Source organism: Bacillus rossius, chromosome 12 (genome assembly GCF_032445375.1).
Source record: "Bacillus rossius redtenbacheri isolate Brsri chromosome 12, Brsri_v3, whole genome shotgun sequence".
Taxonomy (NCBI): domain Eukaryota; kingdom Metazoa; phylum Arthropoda; class Insecta; order Phasmatodea; family Bacillidae; genus Bacillus; species Bacillus rossius.
In genome coordinates this window covers 13836823-13857206 of record NC_086339.1, presented here as the reverse complement: position 1 = coordinate 13857206, position 20384 = coordinate 13836823, and the positions used below count along the sequence as shown (strand labels likewise).

At 41.4% G+C, this 20384-nt stretch overlaps 1 protein-coding gene across 1 annotated transcript in view; it reads left to right on the top strand.

Annotated features, from left to right (window-relative positions):
* Positions 1 to 2487: 2487 nt before the first annotated feature.
* The window catches only part of LOC134537251 (acetyl-CoA acetyltransferase, cytosolic), a 54492-nt gene continuing 36595 nt past the window's right edge, over positions 2488 to 20384 (top strand). Inside the window, exon 1 of the mRNA XM_063377520.1 lies at positions 2488 to 2619. Within this exon, the coding sequence (XP_063233590.1) occupies positions 2488 to 2619 (132 nt within the window). The remainder of the gene's footprint in view (positions 2620 to 20384) is intronic.

Here is a 20384-nt window from a genome sequence, read left to right as displayed (position 1 = left end):
CCTATTTCTTTCTTCTGGAAACGTTCTGTAAACTTCTATAAACATCCGGTACATTGTAAGTACTTAATGTACATACCATCCTGTATGTTCTCCAATATTCCAAAAAATGATCGATTAAACATTTTCTCTATTCATACAGTGGAAATGTTTAGAATGTTTTTTTAACTCAATGCAGCCGGCATTGAATAGTCTAGAATGAATTTCATATATTGCTTACTAAGGTAGTAATTTTTTTTTTTTTCGATATTGAAACACTATTTTTCATCCTTTGCACTAATACGTGTTCGTATAAAAACGTGCTTGGACCAAGGTTTAAAGTAGCCTACCATTAAAATGGTTAAAAATAAATTCTAACTAATTTGATAGTTAGGAATTTTTTAATTTTTTATATTATTCCATTTCTTCGGTCAAACGTTTTAGATGAAGTTTTGGATTTTTGCAATTAATCATAAAATATTTGATAGTATACCTTTTTGAATAGATATGATTTTTTTGTCTTCTTTCAATATTTGTTATTTCCATCCCTTGCAGTAATTGTTCGTTACATAAAAAATTACTTTAAAAAAAGTTTTAGACAATATTTAGGAAGTTCATAATTATTTATATCAGCTTGTAAGAGATTTGTGCAAAATTACAGCAGTTATCGCACCCCTAAAAATGTTATTTATGTATATAAACTTTTGAGTTAACGATGGTTTTTGGATCTATGGATCATGAAACGAAAAACTACATAAAAAATTTTCGGATGTCGCATCTTGGTAACGGCTACAACAGGTAGACTTTCTTCGAAATATACCTTAAATAGTATAGATATAAATAGGTTGGATTGGTCACTACGGGTAATACATTGAAGTACTTCGGTGTGTATGATACACCACTGCATAGTGAAAACCTTTCACCTTGCGAGTTTTCAGAAAACACACAGAAAATACAGAAATACTAAGAAACATTGTGTATTATTACTGATATCATAAACAGTGAGAGTGTGAGATTGCATGTAAGAAGTACATAAACTCTAACACTACTGTGTCGATTTCGAAAATTCTTTCAGTGTTGGCCAGCTACATTATTCCAGATGCGTTATAAATATGCGTTATAATGCGTTATAAATATTTCCGTACAACATTTTTAACATAAAATATTATAAGAACGACCAAATTGACTTCTGCTGAGACTTGCGCTGAACAAACAGTTGCAGATACAATAATATTGGCTTCCATGGCGATATAGAAAAATTACCGAGATGAGTCTACCAGAACTCTTTGCAACGAAATGAAAAGCTACATCGTCAACGACGGAGTACCACAGCTACAAGTAATTTATAGACTGGTAGATGATTGGATTTTTTTTCTCGTAAGCGTAAAATCCATTATTCTAAAGGTTAATTTTTGTATCTTGATTTAGTGGACAGAGATAAGCTCTACTGATAAGAATACATCGAAAAACATTACTTTTATGGCTTTTCATCTTGTCGACAGCAATGTCGTCACAGAAACGGACAAGCAAAACAACGGAAATCAAGGTAAACTTTGCACGAGGGGGGGGGGGGGGGAATCCACGATCATGTCGTCATTTTTCGGGAAATCACAGAGGAGAACCAACTCAGAGCATCGGAGTGGGATTCAAACCCAGGTCCTCCCGCGTGCGAGGATCTCGGGACAACGGAACATAACGTAGAATTCTTTTAAAATAACGCCGGGCGTGACAAAAAAAAATATCTACCAAAGTTTGCGTTTCCAAAACTACGTTTCTGGACGCGGTTCACACGCAGTTTCCGCACCCGCCGCTAGGATTCGCCACCCGGGGGGGGGGGGGGGGGCAGATTCGTCGACTATTGAACATTTGATTAGAAGACCGAAAAGACCGGGCTCAGATAAAAAGCGGAAAAGACTCGAGAAAAAAAAAACAACTAAACCCCAGCTCTATACCTGATTTTCGACAAGGAATTTTATTAAACCACTTCCCACCGGAAAAAAAAATGCATTAAACAGTTAATACTACATAGATTCCCTTTGGCTTTGTGAACTTTGGTTCGCCGTCATCCACCACAGATGCACATTTCCAGGTCGTTACCACAACGCCGAATGTCAAAATTGACCACAACACCGACAGCTAGAAAACTGCTGTGTACCACAACGCCGAAATAACGACTGAGTGAATTTTTGTGTGTTTCTTAAATGTACCTTAACGCCGAAATATCACAATCAAACCTAACCTTACCTAACCTAACCTAACTTAACCTAGCCTAACCTAACCTAACCTAGTCTAACCTAACCTTTGTGGCAGTCCTGCAATGACATTTTTCGGCGTTAGTGTATTTCGGCGTTGCGGTACACAGCAGTTTTCTAGCTGTCGGATTTTTGGTCAATTTGGCATTTCGGCGTTGTGGTATTTCGGCGTTGTGGTGCGTCCCCCACATTTCCTACCGAGCGCCGTGCGCCGAGAGCTGCGCCAAAGGGCCGGCGTCGTCGCTGCAGCCTTGTCGCCATGGCGACGCGGCGAGGCGAGGCGTATGGCCGGGCCTGGGCCGGGGCCGTCGATACGAACCCCGCCGGCTACCCCCTGCGCTGCGATCCAGGGGTGCCTCCCCCGCGCATGGGGCGCATCCAGCACAGTGGCGTAGCCAGGATTTGTGTATGGGGGGTGTTAAGAAGCATGCCCCCCCCCCCCCCGTATTAAAGTGTGGGGGGGGGGGGTTCCGGGGGTCCTCCCCCGGGAAAATTTGGATTTTAAGGTGTAAAATAATGCTATTTTAGCAGTTTTCGGTACTTAAATTTAAATATTGTAATTGTAAAATTTTTTTTAATAATTTTAATATGAAATTTGTTTTTGAGTGATGAATAAGAAATTAATCAAAGATTTGTTGCTAGGGGGGGGGGGGCGGTTGAACCCCTAACCCCCCCCCCCTCCCCTGGCTAGGCCCCTGATCCAGCACACGTTTGTTACACTGCCCGCAGGATAACCCGATGCTCGGGTGACGTCAACGAACGTTCAGAAAAGCTTTGCTGGGTAAAAGGGGAACAAGTTGGCGTAGTAGTACACAAACCAAAAACATCGAGTCTATAGACTATAAATTAATAAATTCACCTATTACAAAAAATAAAAATATTAAAAACAGTCATGAGGACTGCCGACAGAAGTGAAAACATTTTCGCAATTTATGCGAAAAATTATTATCACACAGGAAATTTGTTTTATAACGTAAGTAAAATAACTCCTAAATTACTATAAAATACGCATTGCATAGTAATTGTAGGTATTAAAAAAATAAATAATTATGTTCTTAATTTTTAGGTTATATTGCTACAAAGACTCCGTTTTCCACACAAAATCGAGGATCTAAAAAAATATTAAAAATAGATATTTAGAGAGAATAACAATATAATGTACACAACATTTTTTCCTAAACTTCAAATGATATAACTAATAATAATAGTAGAAATAACTTCAAAAAACTGAGAAATTCCAATTTCTTCAATTTCAAAAAAAGAGTAGTATACACAACCCAAAAAACATTAACTTACGGTCTATTATTGATTATTAACAACAAATTCACCAATTTACTCGCTCTCCTCAAGAATTCCAATTCCTTCCATTTCATCTTAGGTAGAGTTCGAATCTCCACTGCTACTGTCGACACTGCCTTTCAAATTATTTAAATATGGACTAAAATTGAAATAATTTTCGTTTCTAAGAGTTGGTTACCATAGAGGTTTTTCTTAAGTGATTTTAATAATTTTACAGCCAATTTTTTTTTGTTTCAAATCCTTAATTTATTAAAGTACGCAATTTTTTTAATACACTGTATTTACTATTTCTGTACACATAGGTCTCCGTATTGGATATATCTAGCTGAAAAAACAAAACTCAGTTGAAGTATGTTGAGCCGTTCAGGTTCTATTTTTTGGTTTTATATTCTCTTCATTCATGACAATGCGATCTTTCTGATCTTCTAAATAATAACACACCATATAAATAAAGGAATAGGAGGGAAAGGATCGACGACGTCCTATAGTAAGGAATCGTCCCACGATTTGCGTGGAATTCCTTCGGGAAACCACGGAGAAAACCGCAATTAAGGCCCCTCTATGTCGCCTCGCTCTATACGTCCCCAATGATATTTCATCTTCGTCAATTTGTTCTGGTCATTGAATCTATAAACAAAAAATGCATAAATGCAGCAACAGTAAGTATTACAACATACATTAAATCTACAAAACTGGCAGGGAAAAGCGATTGGTTGGGCCAAGAGTTCCCCCCCCCCCCCAACCCAACAAAAAAAAACAGCTCACAAGACGCGGGACGAGGTGATTTTAATTCCTCCTGCTCCATCATTCCACTTAAAAATTATAATCAGAGCAGTGTACATAGCTGGTATCAAAAATTTAACCGACTTCATTACTTCATAATTTAAATTTTGTCTCTAAAAAGAGACACCGACCCAGCACAAAATATAGGTGATAAAACACAGGGATCGCAATTAGAATATCATCAAAGTACCGAACGATCTCTTAAGTCCACTATCATTGAACTAATTACGTTTGGGTTTTATTATTTACGATTTTATTCCTGCAGAGTGTGATTCCGACGTTTCTGGGCGCTGGCAATACAGAACCAAGACCATTCAATTAAAATACACATCAGCAATGCCACCTTTGCTCAAAAAAATAATAAAAAAGCACACAGCCCTGTATTATTTTTTATGTTTTGGTCAATTTTGTAGAAACAAAAATCACCGAAGTACTGAATCGGCATTTACGTGTGTTGGGGATGAAACATCACACGCAGTCAGTCCGTGGCTGCGTTAAGCGCCTTTAGCCACCGAATTCACCCGATCAAAGGTTCGCGTGATCAAGCACGGCTTGGGAACGGCTTGGGAACGGTTTGGGATCAATTGGGGCAACACCATTTCAAGCGAATGGTGGTTCGAGGCCCAAGCAACGAGTGATTTAGCGCCCTATCATCAGGACGGACGCCCAGTTCATTATTCGTGAAAAGAAAAGGGGGGGGGGGGAGGGTGGTAAGGAGAAAATTGGAAGGGTGTAACGGACCAAACACCGGGCCGAGATAGATAATTCCAACACTTGGCACCTGGACCGAATTTCTCCGACCCGTGCCGAGCGCGGCCGAAGGCGCGTCTCAAAACAACCTGGAGGGAAAGAAAGGTTGCACCGAAGCACGCCAGCGCCCGCTCGTACGCCTGTTCGCTAACCACGTGGCAAACGAACCAATTAGGAACCACTAAAGATATGAAACCGTTCACAAGTCGAAAGCTTCGGCAAGCATTGTCATGGGACACACGCAGCTTTCTAAAGCTTGGTTGGCGATGCTTTCGATTCGATTTCTGCCCACAAGGAAGTAAAAAATAAAGGATGCAGGTCTACCTAATACGAACTAATCACACCAATGGGCTGAGTTATGTATTTTATTTAATTATAGCAATTACATAAGCATATAAAATGTGTTATTACATATTTGCTTTAAGTAAAATCAGTATAATCCAGTAATCTGTTATTAAAAGGCATAAAAGTTTTCTACAGTGACGAGGTAGGTTTTAACCACGTCAAAAACTCTCCCTTTAGCTTCACAACCGCGCACTCTGCCTTTCGCTACCGACTCTGGGAATGTCAGGAGGAGACTACGTATTGTTAACAGTTTAATTACTTATTTCAAAACATGTAAATTCTTCTTTCTGTGATTATTTAAGTTTCCCAAATATACTCCAGGGTAGTTTCTAAAATTCAGTTTCATTTTGCATACAAATACGTTTGGTACGTCCCCGAATGTTAACGAAAGTGAATGCACACGGGTTTATGTTGCTACACGCGGATCCGCCATATTGACGACTTCGACTCGTGGTTGTAGAGGCTAAGGAATTCGGGTATGAAAAATTTTCAAACCCAGAGCCAGGCCTCTTGGAAGGGTGCTGAAATGTTACCTACACGGGAGCAGGCCCGCTTAACAGAAAATAGGTATGAAAACTGCTAAGGAAATGGGTATCGTGTGGGAGTGGCTTTATGAGCAAAACAAAAAAAAATGGGAGAGTAAACCTTTTGTGTTACACCAGGATACGAGTTGGAAAAATAGGGGGGGGGGGGGAAGAAAGGATATGTACACGGAAACGGTACAAATAAAAATATTTCCCTGCAATAACTTTTAACTTTTTCATTAACCTCGTCATTAAAAACTTTCCTTGTTACGGAAATATTCCCTGGTTTTTTCCAGGTTTTCTCCGTTGCTAACCACTCTGAAATACAACTCACGTGAATACGCCCACAGCAAGACCGATATAAATGTACAAAACATACAAACATGTTTAGAAAAGTTACGCTTAACTAATCAGCAGGTCTTGTCGACGTACAGAGACACGAACCAGAGGCGCAGAAGTACACACGAAGAGTGAAGACCCACCTCGAAGGAAGCCTCACTCAGTGGCGAAAAGCGACACCGTCTGAGGGGTGACTGAAAAGGTGTAGGGTGTAAGACGCCGAATCGAAACTAAGAAGTCTCAGGTGCCGAAAGACTGCTACATGTTTCGGCCATCAAAAAGTGTGTGTGCAGCGCTTCAGCAGTAAACATTATTTAGAAACTTCTACCTTGGCACACACATGCGATTCGAAAACTGCTCAAGCTATCCGAGGGGGGGGGGGGTGTCTGTAAACGAAAACCGTTTAAAAAAACGCTGTTGGCAAATGAGTAGCTCTCCGTATTTCGTTTTTAAACTAATTTTAGAAAAGTGAAAAAATCACTAAAAAAAATTGGTTGTCTGTAAAGTCTGTTTACGGACGATAGTTTAACGTGACGTCATAACAAAAATTAATGAAATGATTGCATACTTTTATGAATAAAATAAAATTATTTTTATTGAATATTCATAATTTTGTATGGATACAAAGCAGTAAAATGAAGTCTACAATTTTATTGATAAATTTACTGTTATTTGCACTCATGAATTCAAATATGTTTATTACTTTAACGAAGAGATTATTTTAACTATAACTTTTATACATGTTTGCTATTTAACTTCTTCCAATCTGTGTTATTCTGTTAAGGATAGGACGATGATAGGAAAAGTAGGAAACGAATGGGAGTGTTTCAAGTTCAATGTGCCTCGAAAAAGTCAAATCGATGGTTGTTCCAATCGAGTGGATGAGAGATAGATGCGGCGCAAGCGTACAATGAGCGTAACGGGACAATGTGCGTTACGGGACACTTTTTCGTGCGTGCAGCCGGCGTTCATCGATTTATTAGACGTTGTCACGTCAAAATGCGTGTTTTCATAATAATTTTCTAGAAATGAAACGCCCCGTACAGATTCTTGGAAGCACTCAAGGGACTTGCATTACACCTTTACCTTTATTTCTCCGCCACATAATGTCATGGTTACCGCTCAAATCTCACAGTTGCCCCCGTACGAGAAGACTGCGCACCATTTCAAGAGGCGATCAGGGTGTCCACAAGGAAAAAATATTTCGTACCAACTTAGGCGAGAAAAAAGTACTAGATTAGAAAAAAAAAGTACCTACTAAATTATAATTTGTTATGGTTTTTAACAATTTAGGAAGTTATTATGACATTGCAATGCTCAAACTTAAATATCACACCACACACACACACATTCCATAGTTTTTTTTAAAAATAATTACGCTTAATAATAAAACATATTGGAGTTACAATAATATTATTATATTAAAGAAAAATTTACTAGATCTGTACTAGATCTAAACCACTAATAAAGTTATAAAAGTACTAGATCTAGTACGAAAGTACTAACTGTGGACACCCTGGAGGCGATTCCGGCCTCAAAGCACCAAGGAGCTCTAACTTATCATCCCGCCTCACAAGCACAAATACATCCATGACCAGGCTCTAGGCGGGCCACTTAATAACGACTGATTACTGGAATCATTTTAAGTGACACAGCTAACACGAAAATGCAAGCGCAGAGCTTCCTTTCAAACTGTTATTTTTTTTCTAGAACCATTGATATTTCTCGAACAAGAACTTCAAGATAAAAACAGAAAAAAAAGGGGGGGGGGGAACAAACACTCCTTTCAGCCATTTTACCTCTTCTAAAAACACGCGTTTAAAAACTTACTCCGGGAACCAAAACTACATATCGACCCCCAACGAATTCTTAAAATACCTCTCGTAAACAGACCCAACTAGGATATCTTGAGTAGGTTTTCAAATTGCGTTTTTTTTTTCCTGGAGCTCTTCACACCAGGGTTTCCACAGTTAGTACTTTCGTACTAGATCTAGTACTTTAATAAGTTATTTAGTGGTCTAGTACATTTACGCTCAGATATAGTACTTATTTCTTTAATAAAATAATACTACAGTAACTCCAATATGTTTTATTATTAAGCGTAATTATTTTTAAAAACTATGGACTGTATGTGTGTGTGGTGTGATATTTAAGTTATAGCATTTAAATGTCATAACAACTTTCTAAAATCTTAAAACCTAAACAAATTATAATTTGGTTCTCTTTTTTTGAAATCTAGTACTTTTTTCTCGCCTAGTTGGTACGAAATATTTTTTTACTTGTGGAGACCCTGCTTCACACCGTGTGTGACCAGGTACCGGGTAGGCGGGGCCCTAAACAGCGGCGGCCGCTGTGTTCGTTGGCTTGCTGGAATGTTCTAGGCGTGTCGTACCGGGGGCGGAGGTGGTAAAAGCTTTGAATATATATACCGTATAGAAGTCGCGAGTGGATAGGATTTACTCTACGTTTTTCAGAAGCGTATGAGGAGCAGCTTGGGAACTTCACCGCTGCAGTGCGCTGCCGTAACGCCCTGTATCGTCTTAGTTGTTATTTAGACGTTAGAACGCAGCACTGTCGCCCGCTGTCATTCCCCGCACCCCCCACCCATCATTCACTGCAGCTCAAGGTCGTTCAACAAGAGGGGGGAAGGGGTGTTTGAAGAGTTCGACACTTGTCCGCTAGGGACCACCACAAGGCGATGCCCTAGAGATGGTGGCGATTGCGGCGGTGAATTAACCAACTACCTCAAAACCGTATTAGGAATGTTAACCTGGGCTGGCGACTTCTATACAGTATATATATTCAAAGGTAAAAGGGAGGGGGGTCCTAGCGCAAGCCCCGCACCCACTGCACCTCGAGGGCACGGCGGCAGTTGTCGCCTGTGTTTACGCGGAGGGCCGCGGGGGTAGTTTACGAGCCATAAATAGCAGCGCGGCGCGCACGTGCGGGGCGCCCCGTGAGTCGACCCCCGTTGTTTATCCCTCCCGAGACCCCGGGCTTGTCCCCCGCCCTTCTGTTCCCGCCCGACGAGAGCCTTCTTCCCCCCTCCCCTTCCACCCACCAAACTTTCCAGCATCCGGCATATCTGGGAAGGTTGTTATGAGTCCCTTTTCCAAACAATCCCCGAACAACTGAGAGAAAGCCGTGTTCATATTACGACGAACGTTGCAGTAGCTATAATTAAAACATTCCACTGAAAATTGAAATTTAGTTCACTAAACTGACGCCGCTGCTTCAAAAACTCGTTATTTCCACCCAGAGACCTATCCTAACAACCATGACGAAAATCCCCACATGTAGCGTCCAGGATAAGAATATAAACATTAGACTTCGGTTTTCCGCTATATATATATATATATATATATATATATATATATATATATATATATATATATATACATACATATATACACACACATACATGCAAGTATACGAGCGTTAAATTATGCTATTGCACTAGTATACAAGTGCGAAAGAATGCAAGTGTGCGAGTATGCTGAGTCACCACTTGCCGTCTCCTCTACTGGTTCCCCCCCACCAAGCTATTCCTCTCCTCTTCCTTTTGCCCCCACCACTTACGTAACTACTCCACTTACGCGATCGGAATTTTCATAACGCTAGAAAAAATGTATTCCCTTCAGCAAATTAGTTTTACTTCGAAAATTCTACATCCACACACCTAACCTCCATATCTTATATCTTTAAACGAGCAATTCTTATATATATATATATATATATATATATATATATATATACATACACACACACACACACACACACACATATATAATCTCAAACTCGGAAACGGCTCCAACGATTTTCAGTGAAGGCTCATTTCAAGAAAACATTCATGAAAATAATCAGGTTCCCGCTCGTCCCACACGTGCTGCTAAAGTAAGATGCTTGCAAAACTTGACTAACATTATACGAGCAGAAAGGTCTTATGATTTAGATGTTTCACGACGAGAGCGTGCGTCGCAACGTGTGGCCGCTGAAAAAAAAAAAAAAAAATATTATTCATATTTCATCAGCATGTAATTCGTATTTAAATAATAACTTCTAAAAAAAACACAATTTACAAAAAAAAAAATACCGATCAAAGCTCGGTCATCCAGGTACTATATAACTAAACAGCACCTCTACGCGGGCCGTATTACTGCCGCGGCCGCGGCGAGAGAGCGAGAGAGAGAGAGAGAGAGAGCGAGAGAGAGAGAAAGAGAGAGAGAGAAAGAGAGAGAGAGAAAGAGAGAGAGAAAGAGAGAGAGAGAAAGAGAGAGAGAGAAAGAGAGAGAGAGAGAAAGAGAGAGAGAGAAAGAGAGAGAGAGCGCGCAGGAGGCCCGGTCGCCCGCGGATCGGGACGTCCATGGACGGGTCTCCGGCGGTCCGACCAGCCGTCCGTTGCGTAACCCGCCCGCCGCGCCATCAACAGAACCTCTCCTCCCGTTCCACGGACCGCGAGCCAGGCACGGCCCCACAGCCACTCCAACAGGTGCGCGAACTACAGCCCCCAAACTAACCGACTGCAGCTTTATTTATCGCCTAACACTTAACAATATTGATTCAAATCACATACATTTCAATAATTAAATGACACTTTCGTTAAGTTCGCTGTTCATCTCCCCCCCCCCCCCCCGGCTGGAGATCGTTTCGACACGCTTCGCACTGCGACGCTGCCCTGTGATGATCCGACCTTCGCACACGGAAGCCCCTCGGAGGTAAAGCTCGTCGTTTATACGCCTCCCTGCCCCGCGCTCTGGAAAGGTCTCGTGGCCCTTCAAAGCGTCGCGTCAATCATCAACGCTGACTCGACCCTCGAAGCTGCGAGAACGGTGGCGTTCTAGTTACGCCTATTCTTCTCGCGGAAAGGAAAACTCTGGAAACGTGCCGAATCCTCGAGGAGGACAGACAGATGCCTCGTTGCTTCGTCCCTAACTTTCTCTAAAACATTACATTGTATTTTTTAAGGTATTTTTATGTTTACCAAAATACTGAAATTCACGCGTTAAAACCTTCTTTTTTTCATCGAAAGTTGCATGGAACTATTAAAGTTCAGTGTCTCAGACCATAAAAAATATTAAATACTACCTCAAGTACCCGACGTTACTCGGGATAAACACATTATAATGTAAGGAACATCTCTACAGATTTTCAAGTTTGTAAGACATAGACTTAAAAAACCCGGAAATTTTCATTTTAAAGTTCCATTGATTGCACAATCTCGGCGCATAAAGGATACGCACCAGCAAAACCGGGACGCCAATCTTCAGCTTCGTTTTGTAGGAAGGTAGGTAAGCCCTAGGCAAGATGTGACGAACGATACCAAACGATAGCCCTTGTGCACGAACAATGCCTGCATGATGTCACAGCCACCATCTTGTTTTCTTCCGCTGGATGTCAACATCTTGGATTCTGATGTTTGTTCCTTGAGTGTGTCAGCGTCGCTTTTGTCTCATGCATATAAGGTCGATGTTCCCAATTCCTGCCCGTGTTGTTTTTTCCCCTTATAGACATATTAATTTTCATTTTTTTTTTTTTTAGTAAATTGGAAACTTGTATGGAAAACATACACCTCTTGTATGGAAAACATACATGCACCTTTGACCACACAGCCATCAACACGTACCAGACTAAGAATTAAATAATTTATATATAAAAATAACCCATATTCGGACTTAAGTCCAGAAATTATGAGCGTCAAGAGAACATAAAACATAGGCAACAGGCAGAAGCTGCAGCGGAGGAAGAACATCAGCCGATGCAGTCACACGGGCAACATCCTTACTTCCCAATCATTTTTGTAACGAGCAGTCAACCTCAATCATAGGCGTAGTACGGGGGGAATTGGGGGGGGGGGGCATCCCCGCCCCCACTGGAATTAAGAAGCCACTCCACTGACGGTCCGTTTTGGCTTGCAAAAAATCGTGACTGTGAAACGGGGTTGATGAACGTAAACGTCAAAACTATGTCTTATGGAAAACTTTCTGTAAATTTACTGCACGCATGTACGCCATAAATATGACACACAAGCACCCTGTGCAGAGATGACTTCTGTCGGTTAAGAGCAACGCGCAAAAAAAAACTCTCGGGACGCCATTCGAATTCCCACATCAAAAACTATTTTTGACATGTGGTTGTACAGGCACGAACAGGCAGCAAGACGAAACGCGACTATGAGCTCTCAAAACAGTTCAATCAAAAACGCGAACTGAAGAACATTTTTTTTTTTTTCAGAGCGCGACCTCGATTAAGTGCATGTTAGCGACCCATCTGCAGCAGGCGTGCAGCTCGTGAGCGGGGAATTAGGAAGAATCTGACAGGCGGGTTGGAGGGGGTGCTGCGGAGGGGGGGGGGGGGGCCGCGCCGCTGATGAGTCATTCAACCCACACGTCGGCCCGAAGGACGATCGGCAGCGGCGACCTTTGGGGCAGCGGCGACCGGTCCGTCCATCACATCGCAGCCGAGCGCACGGCCCTGCGTTCCGTTTCCTTCGCGGCGAGCCAACGGAATGGCACAACTACCCAACATATCAATGCATAGGGACCGGAAAAATTCGCGGGTTCAATGCCCTGTAGGATGAACTCCACAGTTCTACGTACACTCGGCCAAATGTCACCCACTCATTGGCTGCTGTCTTGTGTGACGTCCCAACGTAGCAGCCTGTGATTCGATACAGCTTTGGTTGAGTGTTTCTCATTGGCCCAAAGTCATCCAGGTGAGTTGTGAGCCAATAGCAGAGGCAGCACTGAGGTATAAATATTTGTATTTTAGCCTATCGCGAAATGATTTCGGGAATTTTTCCGGTCTCTATCAATGCATCAATCTTTCCAAATACCGCTTGAATTATATCGATACCGATTTAAATATCGGCCTGAAAATATCTACGTGTTCTATGTATTGTTATATTATAATATTGTTACGAACGCGAGAGACCAGACCACTATGCCCAGTTCGGAGCTGGCTGGCGGCCACGCACGGCCACTGACATCACGCGCTGTCCACTGACGTTAAGGCATGCCAGGCGCGCCTGGCCGGATTACAAGGGTCGTCCTTCCTCGGCGCTGTTATCTATCGCTGAGCGGCGTTGGGGATTCCGCGGGGCGCAGAGTGGCGTGAATGGGCGCCGCCTTTCTGGACTTTTCGGGCGTCGGGTCGACCCGGGATGACGCGACCAGACACGGCCGCTCTCGTCGGTTCGAGAAGGGCGCCACAGGTACCTAAGCAGCGACACCGGCCTCGGAGAGAGTGCCACGGGAGTTCCGAGGGTTCCACGAGCGAAGGGAAGTGCGACATCGGTGAAGAGGGTGAAAGACCTTCCTCGAGAGTGGCGCGATGCGGAGCGACGGGATAGAGAGAGTGCGACTGAGTGGCGCAAGACGGTGTGTGTGGACAGGCGCGAGGTAAGGGGCGAACCACTGTTGAGCCTAGCTCCAGTGACGAGTGCGAACTGCGGAACTTGACAGACATTGGGCGACTTGCGAATGACATTTTTAAGTGCCAGTCACTGGTGATCGGACATTTTTAAGTACAATTAATTATTAGTAATGTAAATATTAGCAATTAATAAGACTGTAATAAAACATACAAAAAGTTAGGATTCTTAAGTACTTGAAAAAGAAATAAGAGCAAAAAACGCGCTGTGTTATCTTGATGAACTGAATAAATGGGTTTGCTGAGTAATACTAAGCAATAAAATCAATGTGGTTGAGAAAAAAAATATCGATGTTGATGTAGTTTTTAAAATTGTGTATAAATTGTATTTATAATTGTTTTCATGCTATAGTAGGGGTCCTGAAGATCTTAATATAACATTTTCTGGTGTAATTATTTCAACAGTAATATTTATTGTTAACTAATCATTATTGATTGATCAATAATTATTGATATCCTGAGAAGTTATTTTGAAGTTAGTAATTTTGTTGAAATTCAGGTTTATTTAGAAAATTGTCTTCTTTCACACTCTCTCTCTTTCTTTCTTTCTCTCTCTGCCATTTTACCCCTACGATATACTTACAAGTTTAAGTAATTTTTATGGATTATTATAGACTTCTGAAGATGTTAAGCGAAAAAGACGCCAACAAACATGTAGAAAAGAGAAAATTGACTTTTATAATTTTAATAAAAACATTTCTTACTTAAAAATAGTTTTTATTCAAATTCGATATCGGAACAAAATAACAATATCAACAAAATATCGGTACTAAAATATCGATACAAAACTATCGTAATTTTGAACCTGAAACAACAGCGTTTTCGATATATCGATATCTCGTTGCCATTCCTAGTCGAGTAGCGCTTCGGTGCACGTCGTGCATCCTCTGCAGGAACAATCAACCGTGCGGGCGCTATGATGTTCTTCGATGGGCCGGCGCTAAATGGCGACCGTGACGCGAGGAATTGCGTTCCGTTTCCTGCATCCACGCCGCGCTTCGGTGCACGCTTGGCATCCGCTGCACGAACGATCCACCTGCGGGCTAAGTTTTCCCAGTCGGCCCCCCGAAACGGCGACTCAGTTGCACGAAACTGAGTTCCGTTTCACGTGTCACGCCTCGCGATGGCCTTCGCTACACCTGTCCTGACAACATATCTGATCAGGGAGGTTGCTGAATTAATAACGCCTTTCTGACTGAAAAAAAAAAAACTTGGCAAGGATTCAAAAGTATTACAAATGGCAGGAATGAGCGATAATCTTACCCACACCACAAAAAAAAACGTTTCCGCCACCTTGATTTCTGTACAAGCAGGTGACCAACCGTTTGCTGCGAACAGTGAATGAAAGTGCGCATTTTTTTATGATACCAAAATACACTTAACTGTACAAACCTAACCAAAACCAAGCCAGAAATCTGAAAAACGTAAAATCATGCTTGTAAAATAACTGATAGGTTAAAAACATAAGTAGTTTTCTTATTAAAAAAAATTGACAATAAATACTGTAATAAAAAAAATAGGTTTGCCATCCTGTATGTGCTACAAATGTGCTGTCCCGAACGAATTTATTATATTATTATAAATGATTACTAATCTGCAGACAAGTAAATAAAAATAATAGGATCTTGGTGGTTTCTAAGCAAAACCATCAACACATTTAAAGGTAGGAATAAGGCAACCCAAAGTGTATTTATTAATAATAGTTTTTGCACAGTGCAATGAGGAATTACTGGACAGTTGCTAAAAACCACTACAACTTTTGGGCTGAATTTCTCGGAAACGGCGAATCCTAAAAAAAGGGGGGGGGGGGATAGGAATGGAAAGACGCCATCTTGGTTTCAACAGTTTTTTTGACCATAATACTTCTCATAGTGCTTCGTTAGCATGGAGTAACTGGCTATTGCAGACAGTTTCCCCTGTACAGTCATTGATACTATTTTATGGTCTAAGAAAATCTCTTCATGACGTCTACCTTAATGACTCAAATTTGCATATTACACGATAAACAATTGTTGTCGCCTAAAAACTGTTCAAACCAAGATGGTGTCCATTTATTCCAACCAAAAAGGGTCTGTACAATATTTGCAATGTTTATAATTGAAATTTAAATGAGTGCATCCCCCACCCCCTTCCATATCTACATAGCAAAATTTTTTTTGTTATAATGAAGTTTAACGCTAATTTTCTGCATATGTGTTCGTATTATGTTTGTTAAACAGCATTCACTACATGATCGTATATTTAAGAATATTCCTAGCGAGTTCTTTTCAAGCTAATAAGCAAGTTCATACAATATTAGCCTTTATACAACTACGATTTGTTTTGCTATAAAAATTTCTAACCAGTTGACTTCAACTTCAGAACCGACACCAACTCTATAGACTTACACCTCCATGGTGTATTCCATCCGAAAAAAACCGCCATATTGGTTTCAGTTTTTTCTTCCAAAAAAAATATTTTACTTTTTAATTTCAAAATTTTGTTCATATTAAATCATAAATCAAACTTTAAGCCCATATACTGTTATTTTACACAGTTTCAGTCATTCCCAAAAATGAATTTAATACTAAATGCCAAAGACTTGATAGCCAGCCACTTTTAACCTCGGGCATACTACTGAATTATACACGATGAAGCCAAATTTAGAGAATTAACGACATAAATTGTATTAAAAACTGAAAACAAATTGTCGTATTTTGGTGCCTACAAAATACTCCAACTGACAAAACCTTGAATACTGCTAAGACTCGTATTTAATTAGACCAACTTTTCACCTCTTGACGTGAGAGTCGTACCGTAATAGAGTAACGGGCTGCAAACATGTTTTTTGTTCTTCGTAGGTTACAAACAATGTCACAGTTTCATGGCAGATTTAAAACTTTCTTTTTTCTCTCACACAATTCTTTCGTCTTGACTTTTTATTATTATTATTAATTTTTGATTTCGCGTGGATCTCCGGGGGAACGTTTTACAGGCAGATTATTCCGACCTACGGCCGGCATTCCCACGTTTCCATCCCACATATGTGCCCTATCAGGGAAGGGTTGGAGAAATTTCCAGTTCGTTTTATACATTCCAGAGAAATAAATTTAAACAGAACTGCTAGGGATCACTCCTTGTTTGATCAGGAAGGTGTTATAGAGCTTCAGGCATGACCAGGCTAGGGAAACCCAGCAATGTCATCACCTGCCTCAGCTAACGAAACAGTTGGTTGTGTCCTTAGCCCTTTTTATTTTGTCAGCACTTCTGGCGCCTACCCCGATCCACAGTGTTACTCCGTTGACTGCAAGGGACATTCGTTCCGACACGACGGCGTTCGAAGGACCCTCTATCCCGCGGGAGGGGTCGTTACCACAACGCCGAAATACCATAACGCCGAATGTCAAAATTGACCACAACGCCGACAGCTTACCTAACGTAATATAACCTAACTTAACCTAGCCTATCCTAGCCTAACCTAACATAACCTAGTCTAACCTAACCTAACCTTTGTGGCAGTCCTCGATGTCATTTTTCGGCGTTAGTGTATTTCGGCGTTGTGGTACACAGCAGTTTTCTAGCTGTCGGCGTTGTGGTCAATTTGGCATTTCGGCGTTGTGGTATTTCGCCGTTGTGGTATTTCGGCGTTGTGGTATTTCGGCGTTGTGGTATTTCGGCGTTGTGGTATTTCGGCGTTGTGGTGCGTCCCCCCTCGGGAGTCGGGGCGTCCCGCGGCGGCTGTATTCCCGTCGCATACTGGCTTCCTTCAAGGTCGACTTCCCCATTCCAGCGGGAGCGCGCGGCGGCAGGCAGCCCGGGTCTGTCGGCCCCTGCCCCCCTGTCCGCCTCGCGGCCGCGGCCAGGGTCTCCGCTCTCCGGCTCAGGGACCATGCAGACTGGAGGCTCAGGGAGGGGCCGAATTAGTTCTTTAATATTTAGTATTCAACTACCGAACAGTAAGTTTTCGTATGGTCTTAATTAGCTCGCTGCTCTATTTAACAGTGGATCGGAAGCTGATCAATAATTTTGCAGTTCTTATTTAGTTGTGTGCATTTTGGATTTATGGTTCAAAAACTGCAGTAAAATAATACTTTTGTAATTTTGGAAAACTATGATTAGGGAAATCAGAAATTATTCAGGGTTCAGAGGGAGGGGAGATGCCGCAATGCCCCCCCCCCCCCTTTTTTCTGGATCCGCCAAGGGCCGCCCTGCACGGCGCAAACTGCGTCATCGGGGGGGGAGAAGGGGGGAGGGAATAAGAAAAAATAATAAACACCAAATCTAAAACTGTTCATCGCGTGACAATATTGTCCCGATTGTGAAATATTTCGCTTCGTATATGCATAAAACCACAACAATGTCGAAATCCTTCCCAGTTACATCATCTCGCCTTTAGACCAGGATGCTATAAACCAACGATTTACCAAGATATTTATAAAAACTTTTATTTAAAAAAAAATTGTCTCTCTAAATGCACAGACACATAACCAAGCGAATACTGTTGAATGTGTGAGTGAATAACATTATAATAGGAATTTTAATTATATTTTAATTTTTTTTAATTCAAAACCTGATTATAATTTTTTATATATTTAATACATTATTTTATATGGGTTATGTTAGTATTAAACTTGGATGTTAAATTGGTAGAAGATTCATCATAAATTGTTTGAATTTGTATGTAATTTAGAGTTTGATTCCTAGATATAACTTATTATGCATTGTCTCTCATGGTTTAGTGTAAGAGAAGGCGTACGTACATACCAATTAAAAGGGAGGTAAAAAAGGGGGGGGGGTGTTTGACCGCCACCCCTGGTCCAGTATAACCATTACATATTTTTTGAGTAAAAATTATTAATAGCTGGATTTTAAAATAAAATTTTTTGTAAGGCTAAAATCTCCGGGAATAGTAGACTTATAGAACTCCAACATTTACACTCATCAGTTTAAGCAATTATTTTGCTTGAGAAAAAAAAATGAACATTAAATATTTTGGTTTTTAATTGCCCTTAATTATTAGTTATTGGGCAATTGTTTAATTATTTCGTTAAAACAAGCCATAAACACACACACATATATATATTAATGTTATTAAGTATACATAAAACTCGCACGTTATGTGTGTATGAAAGACAAAACTTTCAGTGACACGTGTGCAAACCGGCATTAAATGTAGACTACTTGAAAACACAATTCCTACCGATTTTGCCATGATGGGCCATAATAGGGAGGAAATACACCAGTGTAGTCCACGTAGGGTTAAATTAAACCTTATAAATTAATCTCTCTATAACCTAGTGTGGCTACGTTGCTATGAATTTCTTATTCTGTGTTATATATATTATTTTTTTCTTTTCAATCCTGGCAGAGATTACCTCCACCCACTTCGCGACTGACTCGTTCATGCACGTCTGTCTTACATCTCGTCGGGGACGCACCACAACGCCGAACGTACAATAACGCCGAAAACCATAACGCCGAATGCCAAATTGACTACAACGCCGACAGCTAGAAAACTGCTGTGTACCACAACGCCGAAATACATTAACGCCGAAAAATGTCATTGCAGGACTGCCACAAAGGTTAGGTTAGGTTAGGTTAGGTTAGGATAGGTTAGGCTAGGCTAGGTTAGGCTAGCCTATGTTAGGTTAGGTTGTGGTATTTCGGCGTTAAGATACATTTAAGAAACACACACAAATTCATTCAGTTGTTTTTCATTTTGCTCCTGTGCCCCCCCCCCCCTCCCGCAGCAACATTTTTCGGCGTTACTGTATTTCGGCGTTGTGGTACACAGCAGTTTTCTAGCTGTGGGTGTTGCGGTCAATTTGGCATTCGGCGTTATTGTACGTTCGGCGTTGTGGTATTTCGGCGTTGTGGTAACGACCCTATCGCGTCGACAGATGTTCAGTGGCAGACACAGGAATTTCATTTTTAAATGCATGATAGAAAAAAAAACTTAAAATCAACGAGAGATTTTAGAATGTTGCATTATCAATCTCAACATGAGTAACTTACCATGCAGCTTGTTCCAGGCATATTGACAGGTCGCCCAGTATCACCAAAAAAAAAAAAACATTCCGCATTCACCCGGGGAAAATAAAAAAAAGCAAATTTTTTCATAACTTTAGGGGAAAGGGGGGAATCCACCACTGACGAATGTCATTACAGACGGGGGAAAAACACCACAAGACAAAAGGGCGAAGCTAAGATTTGTGTGTGTGAGCGGGGAAGGGGTGGAGAATGAAGGGATATTTTTTTGGCAGGCCTATTTCTGGGGAGTCTTGATGGCATGCAAGAGAGGGGGGGGGGGGGGGAGAGAGAGAGAGTGTGGGTCCGTCCTTTCCTGGAAAATATTTTGAAGTTGCTTGAAAACACATTTTTAAGCTATCTGAGTACCCGTAAACAATAAACCGAAAACAATCGAAGATCACTTATTTTAGCGCTGTACATTTACTGCGCCCTTGTGACTACTTTGGAAATCGGACATCGGACATCGCAAATGCAGACAGTGCAGTTTTCCCCCCCCCCCCCAATTCGGATAAGCACACGGACCGCCCACAGGTCCGAACCGTTGCGGACTGTCCTACGTGGACTTACCGTGGTTCATCGCGCCTCTTGGCGTGGTTTGTAAGAAGGGAGGTTGTGAAGGGGAGGGGGGTGTCACTCGTGAAGCCGACCCACCATTTCAACCCCCGCCAAGCTGGAGAGA